General features: G+C 52.9%; 1 protein-coding gene across 2 annotated transcripts; it reads right to left on the bottom strand.

Moving 5' to 3' along the window:
• Window positions 1–2453: 2453 nt before the first annotated feature.
• Window positions 2454–9319, bottom strand: AOC3 (amine oxidase copper containing 3). 2 transcript variants are annotated; one of them, XM_074389113.1, is made up of 5 exons: window positions 8290–8380; window positions 7579–8113; window positions 5824–6109; window positions 4957–5086; window positions 2454–4269 (listed from the first exon to the last, which is right to left on the bottom strand). In XM_074389113.1, the coding sequence occupies exons 1-5, from the start codon at window positions 8296–8298 to the stop codon at window positions 3994–3996; spliced, it is 1236 nt and encodes a 411-aa protein (XP_074245214.1). In that variant the 5' UTR covers window positions 8299–8380; the 3' UTR covers window positions 2454–3993. The 2 variants fall into 2 exon arrangements, with proteins under 2 accessions (XP_074245214.1, XP_039332722.1); XM_039476788.2 differs by having other exon boundaries at window positions 7579–9319.
• Window positions 9320–9481: the final 162 nt, after the last annotated feature.

Raw genomic sequence — 9481 nt, 5'->3', positions numbered from 1 at the left:
CCACCATGCCCGGCCCTAATTTCTAAGGTCATAGAGCTGGCTATCTAATATAAAAAAAAAAAAATAAGGCCAGGCAAGGTGGCTCATGCCTGTAATCTCAGCACTTTGGGAGGTTGAGGCAGGTGGATCACTTGAGATCGGGAGTTCGAGACCAGCCTGGCCAGCATGGTGAAACCCCATCTCTACAAAAGATACAAAAATTAGATGGACGTGGTGGTGTACGTCTGTAATCCCAGCTACTTGGGAGGCTGACACACAAGAATCACTTGAACCTGGGAGGCAGAGGTTGCAGTGAGCCAAGATTGTGCCACTACACTCCAGCTTGTGTGACATAGCAAGACTCCATCTCAGGAAAAAAAGTAAGAAGAAGGAAGGAAAGAAGAAAGGAAGGAAGGAAAGAAGGGAGGGAGGGCGAGAGGGAGGAAGGGAAGGAGGGAGAGGGAGGGGAGAAAAGAAAAGGAAGGAAAGGGAAGGACAGGGAATGAAGGAAGAGAGAGAAAGAAGGAAAAGAAAGAAAGAAAGAAAGGTAACTGGGCATGGTGGCTCATGTCTGTAATCCCAGCACTTTGGGATGCTGAGGCAGGAGGATTGCTTGAGCCCAGAAGTTTGAGATCAGCCTGGGCAACATAGTGAGACCCACATCTCTACAAAAAAGTGAAAAAAAAATTAGCTGCTATTACACTTCAGCCTGGGGAACACAGCAACATACTATCTCAGAAAAATAAACAAAAAGAAAAGTAGGTCAGGTGCGGTGGCTCAGGCCTGTAATACCAGCACTTTGGGAGGGCGAAGTGGGCAGATTGTCTGAGCTCAGGAGTTCAAGACCAGCCTGACCAACATGGAGAAACCCCATGTCTACTAAAAATACAAAAGTAGCTGGGTGTGGTGGCAGGCGCCTCTAATCCCAGCTACTTGGGAGGCTGAGGCAGGAGACTCGCTTGAACCTGGGAAACGGAGGTTGCAGTGAGCCGAGATGGTGCCATTGCACTTCAGCCTGGGAGACAAGAGTGAAACTCCATCTCAAAAACAAAAGAGGTGAGGAAAGTGGCCACATCTCAGGTCCTCACAGGGGGTTGCCATGTCCACATTCCTGGAGAAGTCCCAGTCATGCCCTGTGACCCAAGCCTTAGGGATTTCCTTGTCGAGCTCCTTCATCTCAGGCCACTGGGTCCCAGGTCCTAAAGATCTGAGCCTTCGTGGCACCAGTTCCTTCAGAACCTGCCATCCTCAGCCAGTAATCACTCTTAGACAATTGACCACAAGTCTGAGGCCAAGACTCCAGACAAATTCTGTGGTCTGAGAGACTGAATTGGGGCATGTGGCTTGGGGGTTCAGCTTGCGGCCCTCCTGACCTGAGCTTAACTGATGCTCTAAGAATCTAGATGTCCATTCTGCCTCCCCTCATCTGGGGTCTGGAGCAGATGGCATCATCACCATGCTGAGATGTAAGGAGGCAGACACAACAGGTCACGTTTTCATTTAAAAGTGTGTGACAGTTGACACACAATTACACACACACCACATATACTCATGATCTTTGGTCTGAAGATGGGGTTCAAGGCAACTAAATTCAAGTGAACAAGATGCTGAGTGGGTGGGGGTGGATATCTGAATTTCTTTGCTCCCCCTCCCCCAGCACTGACAATGATGCAAGTAGACATTAGAAGGAGCTGTAAGGAGGTGGGGACAACAGTATATGCATTGAAAGGAGAAGTTCAGCCCAGGCATGGTGGCTCACACCTGTAATCCCAACACTTTGGGAGGCTGAGGCGGGCGGATTACCTAAGGTCAGGAGTTCAAGACCAACCTGGCCATCATAGTGAAACCCCATCTCTACTAAAAATACAAAATTAGCTGGGCATGGTGGTGCACGCCTGTAATCCCAGCTACTCAGGAGGTTAAGGCAGGAGAATTGCTTGAACCTGAGAGGCGGAGGTTGCAGAGAGCCGAGATTGCACCATTGCACTCCAGTCTGAGCAACAGAGCAAGACTCTGTCTCAGAAAAAAAAAAAAAAAAAAAAAAAGATGTACAAACATGAGAAGGCAAAAGGAGTTACTAGAGGCCACACCTGCTTCTCTGGCTCTCAGGAACTTGAGAAAATTTCATCCCAGATCCCATTCCTTAACCCACTTTACCCTATCCCCAACCTGCTTCAAAAAAAAAAAATGTAATTAAAAAAAAGTCTTGGGAGGCTGAGGCCGGTGGATCATGAGGTCAAGAGATCGAGACCATCCTGGTCAACATGGTGAAACCCTGTCTCTACTAAAAATTTACAAATTAGCTGGGCATGATGGTGCACACCTGTAATCCCAGCTACTCAGAAGGCTGAGGCAGGAGAATTGCTTGAACCCAGGAGGCAGAGGTTGTGCTGAGCTGAGATTGTGCCATGACACTCCAGCCTGGGTAACAAGAGTGAAACTCCATCTCAAAAAAAAAAAAAAAGTCAATCCTGTTTGGGCCCATTTATTGTTTATTTTGAATAGATAATACAGTCACATGTTTCAAAATTCAAAATGTACAAAAGGGCGTAAGTGCTAAGAGCCTTCCGTCCCCTGCCCTCAACCTCCTGGTTCCCCTCCCAGAAGTAATCAGTGTTATCCATCTCTGCTGAATGAATAGACATACATAAGCAAACATGTATTTATACTCTCCTCCTTTCTAAAACACAAATGGGAAGTGCGCTATACACATTTCTGTGCCTTGCTTTTTTCACTTGAAGATTATTACATATTAGTATATAAAGACATACAATTATTTTTTAGCTGCATAGTATTGTAAGGCTGTATGAGAATTGATTTAACCAATCCTTCAGGGAGAAACATTTCTGTTGTTTCTCAACTCTTTCTATTTCTTTGTTCCCATCCCCAATCCAGACCTCAGGAGGGATAGCAGTGATGCGGGGAGCCCAAGCCTGGAAAAGGCCAGGCCCCTTCCCATTAGGCCAGGCCCCTCCCCCCCACCACCCAGGGCCCCGCTCATTTGCATGCCTGAATGTGACTGGACAGCCCCTGGCTGAGTGGCTGGAGTTCTAGGGGCTTTGGCTTCTCACCTTTGATGCTCACCCTTCATTTCCAGCCTCCCAAACAGGCTGTTGCAGAATACAGAGCCCAGGCACAAAATGACTATTCTTCATTATCATTGAACCCACAAAACCACTTGAAATGCTAACTTGAGCTGCTTCTGTCACGATGACCATCCTCCTCTAGAGAGCACAAGGCAGGCAGACACAAATGTGCAGAGGGAGCTGTCCTGAAGCACACCCTGCCCCAGGACAGAGGTGGGAGCAACTCCTACTCCCAATAAGCAACAGACACAAGGGACACACAAGGATTGGCCACTCCAATTAGGTGTCCCATTGCATCTTTGAGACTTCCACAGGGCTGGAGAGGAGACTGAAGCTATTAAGAACTTAGGGCTGGGGGAGCACCAGGGGCTGGGAGGTACGAATATCATGTCAGGCTTCAGGAAAAATTACAGGATGGAAGAGAAGGCAGGAACAGGAGGAGGAGGAAGTAGGTAAGAGAGAGGAAGAGAAGGAACCTGGATGAGAGGGAATGTGAGCAGAAGCATCCCTTCCAGCTCAGTATGGACTTGCAGGACTGGTAACCCTACCATGGGGTCTCCAGGGAATCATCCCCCTTTAGAGTCCTTGGAAGTGGCCTAAAAAGATTTGGGAAAGCCAGATAGCAAAAAAAGGGAATTATCTAGGGAAGCCCTCGGTCACAGCTCCAGGCTCCAGGCTGGACCATGCCTCGCCTCTCTGGATGGGAACTCAGCACGGCTGGCATCCACAAGGCTGAGTGTCCCCTGTGGCAGCCATCGCAGGCTCAGGAGGCTCCTGGCATAGAGGGGGATGTGAGGGAGGGCAGTAGAAGAAAGAGTCCTGGTGCAGGGGAGAGGACATCAGGCTGCCGGCCCAGTGCCCAGCTGCTCCCCATCCCTCACGCCCTGGCCCTGGAGCCCTTGGCCACGTGCCCCATCCCAGGCACGGCCTAGTTGTGAGAGAAGCCCCCGTGGGAGAAGACAGGGAGGTCAGGGGCACAGGCAGCAGCCTGGGGCAGGCAAGCCAGGGGGTTGACCTCACAGGCCCCGGCATCCTGGTCCTCTCGGAAGTAGATGGAGTCGGCAGAGTAGAAGGAGGGGTCTTCGTCAAAGAAGTTGTAGGGTCGGAGGAAGAAGCCCACGCTGTTCCCCACAGTCACCGTGTTAGGAATGTCCTCTGCATGTGGGATGTGCAGAAAACCAGCTGTCACCCAGGCCACCAAGTCCTAGCAGGGGTGAAGGAAGAGGATCACGAGGTCTGGCTTTGCTGAGGACATTTCCTGACAGGGATTCAGCTACCAAGGAGTCTGGAGTCTTTAAACATTTTTTCCTACTGGATGGAAGTCAAAGCATAAGCAGTCCATTTCATATTAGGAACACCTGCCTTCTTGCCCCCGGCCTGCAGCCTCCATCTCTGACATTTCCCATTATATTGCCCTCTGCCTACCTACCCCCACAGGGTGAAACCCACAGGCTACTTCAGCTCCTCTTTCCCTAACTCTCTAACAGTTCCCCACAACTGAGGGAAGAAGGGTGGAGGAGTGAGAACCACAGCTGGGAAGCAGAAACAGGCCAACATTGTGAAATTCATCAAGTCAGGAATGAGAGAAGCTTCAGATACAGGAGATGTCATTTTCCCTGGTAACTTCCATCCCTCCTTGAGTCCTGGAGCCTGGAAAGGATTCAGTCCATGAAACTGGAACTACAAGGGCTCTAGGATCTCAGTCCCAGAGCCTCACTTACTGTCTGCATATGGACACCTAGCTCAGGATGATTCCCTCAAAGGATAATAATCAGATCCCCTGAAGTGCAGAAGGCAGGAGACAGCACCCCTGAGGAAAGCAGGTGGTTTTCAGGGACCCTCCCAAGAGAAAGTAAGGCTCCTCCCATGTCCCCCACCCTGGCCAGCTGACCTTTCCAGCAATGGTCTCATTGTTGATGAAGTCATTGAAATCCACAGTGGGGGCCCAAGGGTCATTCTGATTGAAGACGCTGCTGCTACTGGGCTCCTCCTCCTTCCGCTGGGTCACGGCCAGCTGGTACCTAGGGAGGCACTGGTCAGGCCTCCATGGCCATTGACCCCATCTTGCTGTCTGATTATGATGAAAGAGAGCTGAGTGCTCAGAGTTCAGCTTCCCCAGTTGCATTCACACAACCGACTCAGTGCTACAGAATCCCTGACGACACCCTAAGAGGAGTCTGGTCCTCCTTTTATCCCCAGCCATTTCACAGCACAACCCCTCTCACATCCAAAACAGAAGAGTTCTCACTACTGGGCTTTAGCCTTCAAGGGGAAAACCTGCCCACCATGGTGCCTTTGGATAACTAGAAAAGCCTTTGGCTAGGCATAGTGGCTCACACCTGTAATCCCAGCACTTTGGGAGGCTGAGGCGGGTGGATCATAAGGTCAGGAGTTCAAGACCAGCCTGGCACACCACCATGCCTGGCTAATTTTTGTGTTTTTAGTAGAGACTGGTGAAACCCTGTCTTTACTAAAAATACAAAAATTAGCCAGGCGTGGTGGTGTGCACCTGTAATCCCAGCTACTAGGGAGGCTGAAGAAGGAGAATCGCTTGAACCTGGGAGGCGAAGGTTGCAGTGAGACTGTACCACTGCACTACAGCCTGGGCAACAGAGCAAGACTCCGTTTCAAAAAAAAAAAAAAAAGGAAAAGCCTTCCTGAGAGATCTCTCCCTTCCCATACAGTGTGAGCTGAATGTCCTCCAACGCTCCTTTCCCACTCTGATCGCCCCCTTCCTTTCTGACTGCTGACCACTCACCTCTCCCAGCTGAAGCCTCTCTCCATGGAGCTGTTCTGTGGCAGCGGCTCTCCAGAAAAGCTGTGCACCTGGATGCGGTAGCCCCGAGGGTGACCCCACTTGTTGCTGTGGTTGCTGGCCAGGTACAGGTAGCGAGGAGTGGCACCTCCCACAGGGAAGGCGGCCTGCTCCTCCGTCTCCAGCAGCTTCCGGGTCACCTGCAGCCTCTGCATCTGGTGCTCAGGGCTCCAGGGCACAGCCATGGGGACAAAGGCCATATCCTCGGCCCAGACCCAGTTCTCCAGTCCTGCTCGGGGTAGGATGGGGGAGGGCCTGTCATGCAACTGCCCTTGCTCCTCTGGACTCTGCCCCCACCTGGCTTCAGAGTGGGGGCCAAAGAGCAGCTCAGAACGCAGTGTGCCCTGCTTCTCTTCCCCCTCCCCAAGATACCTGCAATCCTTCAGCCAAAGCTGTTGACCTATAAATTAAAATATTTCATTCAATTTCACTCATTCATTCTTTCAGCATTCATTAGCAGAGAGGACTGTACTCGCCCCCGGAGACAGAGATGAATGAGCATCATCCTTACCCTCTCGCTTTCCATGCAGACAGGCAAACCACTGACTGGCCTGTCCTGTGAGAGGAGCATGGCCTAGGCAGCTTCCGGGTCAGAGGAATACAGGTGCAGGCAGGAAATGGGGGCCCTTCTGGGCCACTTTTCAGCCTGGCCTTAAAGGACATTACCAAAAGAGATGCCATGGAAGGACATTCTAAGGAGAAACAAAGCATAAGGAAAAACGAGGATGCCTGATTGTAACGTGTCCAGGGATGTGGAGTGTCGGGGCGCAGCTGCGCGGAGCACGGCCAGGCAGGTTGGAGCCGCACTGTGGAGGACAGAGTGTTGAGGGGGTTCTGTGGATGGGATCCCCACAGGCAAGGAGGAAAGTGAGAACTGAGTGCAGGGCAGGCTGCTGTGCATGGGAAGTCCTCTGGGTGCAGAGTGGCTCTTGGATCCGAGAGCAAGAACAGTGGAAACAGCAGAGAGAGGGCATGCAGGGCATGGCAGTGTGATCCGGTGAGATACTGCAGGTGCAAAACGGAGGAAAATTTAAAAAAAAACCACCTGATGATGGACTCAATGTGGGGCAGGACAGTGAAATGACAAAGATGAAGACTCCAAGCCATCATGTAGCCTTGCCTCTCCCTGTGACCAGACTCCAGGATCTATCTAGAATGCTCGACAGGATCCATGCAACCCCTCACACTTAAGTGAATTGTGCCCAGAGAAAGAAGGAAAATCAGAGAGGAGGGTCCATCTCCAAAGGAAATGTGCAACCTGGAATGTTCCATGTCTGACCTGCACATGCCAGGGACTTGGTAGAATACAAAGAGATCCTCCAACACACCAGCACCACAGGCCAGACACAGAAACGAGCTGAGAAGCGGAGGGCTGCCTCCCAGCAGCGGAGCCCAGATCAGTATAAGGGAGGGAAGAGGGCAATGGGGACCCTGTTAGCCCAGATCCTGCTTCCTCCCTCAGCTTGGCCATTTCCCAAGATCTTCTGATGAGATCACGTGGAGGAAGGCTGCAGCTTTGCACCCAGCCAGTGAGCTAAGATCCAAATAAAACTCAGCAGCCAACTCTCTCTCATCCAGCAAAAGGGGAAGCACAAAAAATCCACATCTTCCTTTCTGGGATATATATAAAACCAGAGCAAATGGAAACAACTTGCCAGCCCTTCTTCCAGAAGTCTTCTCCCCACCAAAATGCCTTACCTGCTACATCCAGATCCACCTTGAAGTGGGCGCTATGGGTGTGGACTGTACCCAGGGTGTGCTCTGCAACTTGGTTTCCGTACTTCCCAGTAGCACCAAAGAGGAATGCTGAGCTGATGTAGCCTGTGGCGTGGAATCTGATTTCTATGGCCCCACTGGGGTGGAAGACCATATCCCACACGTAGTCATAGTTGAGCAAGGTGGACACAGATCTGATGACCAGCACCGTTTCTGCAAGGCCTCCAAAGTAGTAGGAGTAGAGATCTGAGTGGTGCCGCCGCAGGGGGAGGCCCTGGTTTTGCTCAAACACACAAAAGGCATCGCGTATTGTCTTGGGGGCCTGGGACTCCAAAAGGAAGTGCCAGTCCACGTAGGTGGCCAGGTAGGGGCAGTCCACCCCACGGGTCAGGGGCGTGGAGTACTTGCCCATGCCAAAGCTTCCATCCACATAGCGGGTCACCATTGCTGCTGGGGAATTTCCACCATAGATGGCCAAGGCCTCTTGGAGGCTGATCTCATAAGCTAGTCGTTCTCCCTGGAAGCGAACGTCAAAGATCCTTGGGCCACTGTATGCTCCGAGGCCAAAGGAGAAAGTCCACAGTGAGGAGGTCACTCGACTTCCCTGGACACTGAAGCGGGGACCCTGGGGATAGAACTGCAGAGGGGGAGCCGGACCCGGGGGCACAGGGGACTTCAGGGACCAGGACCCACCTGTGCCATTGTCTGGGATCAGCACCACGTTCACCAGGCCGGCCTCAAACTGGGCCTCCAGCTGGGCCAGGCTGTCATAGTAGCGGCCTTGATAGAACACCTTCTGGATGCGCCAGCGGGCAGGGTCCAGGGCCTTGTGGTCCACCAGCAGCTCCAAGCCCACATGGTGGAGGAAGATCCCAGCCCCTGAGATGTTGTAGTAGAGGCCAAACCAGGTGGCCCGGTCCCCTGACTGTAGACCACGGGGAGCCGTGGTCATTGTCACCAGGTTCCGTCCCCCGGGCTTGTAGAAGCAACAGTGGTGCAGAAGCCCAGAAGCCTGGGGCAACTCTCTGTCGAAGATCATCTGGTCTATGTCCAGGTACTCTCGGAATAGCACGGGGCGGCGGTGATAGGGCAGGGGGCCTCCATGACGCTCCACGGTCACGTCCCGCATGTAGGAGGGGTGAGGCAGCGGCCCCACCACCAGCTCACTCACGTTGGGCTGGGGTTGTCCACCAAAGAGGACGATGGCCAGTGCCTCCCGGGCAGGTGGGGGGCTCCCCCTGTCCAGGTGGGCCAGGGCTGCCACCTTGGGAGGCAGCTGCAGCTCCACTGAGAAGACACAGTTGTCCGAGGGCCGGGCCTGGGCTGCATCCACCAGCCCTGGCCCCAGCCGCTGGGTCAGAAAGCGCATCACAGCTGTCAGCTCCTCTGGGCTCAGGTCTGCAAACAGCTGGCTCTGGCCAGGGTGTGGCCAAGGCTGGGCACTGGGAGATACGGAGGGGCAGCGGGGAAGCTGGCTGGGTTCACCCTCATCTCCACCCCTGCGCACTAGCAGGACACAAACCAAAGCAAAGATGGTGATGACAGCCAGAGCGAGGAGCGCCAGAATGGTCTTCTGGTTCATTTTCCCATGAAGAGGGATAGCAGATTCAACCAAAGGAGAGCAATGTATTCTCAGGCCAGCAAGACGGGGGCTCTGATGGTGGCGGGGGGCACTCCTGGACTCTGGCTGAGGTTCCCAGTAGTCAGATGCCTGGGACTAAGGGTGGGAAGGACACAGGGAGGCTCGGGCAAGGGGGCGGGGTGGCCGGAGCTGGAGGCGGGTCTGAGCAGCTGTGATTTCCACAGACCTTACATGGTTTTGTCTTCCACGCTCCAAATCAGATTCTACGTTCTGGGTCAGGGTTGGAGTTGGGGAGAGTTGAGG

Source organism: Saimiri boliviensis, chromosome 17 (genome assembly GCF_048565385.1).
Source record: "Saimiri boliviensis isolate mSaiBol1 chromosome 17, mSaiBol1.pri, whole genome shotgun sequence".
NCBI classification, from domain to species: domain Eukaryota; kingdom Metazoa; phylum Chordata; class Mammalia; order Primates; family Cebidae; genus Saimiri; species Saimiri boliviensis.
Note: the sequence above shows the minus strand (reverse complement) of the source record. Positions and strands in the feature narration are given on the sequence as shown.

Excerpts from the sequence above, each read along its gene's own strand:
- AOC3 (XM_039476788.2), bottom strand. The coding sequence starts at position 9,178 with ATGAACCAGAAGACCATTCTGGCGCTCCTCGCTCTGGCTGTCATCACC. Across the intron at positions 5,087-5,823 it reads AGAGGCTTCAGCTGGGAGAG|GTACCAGCTGGCCGTGACCC; the intron begins GTGAGTGGTCAG and ends GTGCCTCCCTAG. Across the intron at positions 4,270-4,956 it reads ATGAGACCATTGCTGGAAAG|GACTTGGTGGCCTGGGTGAC; the intron begins GTCAGCTGGCCA and ends CACCCCTGCTAG.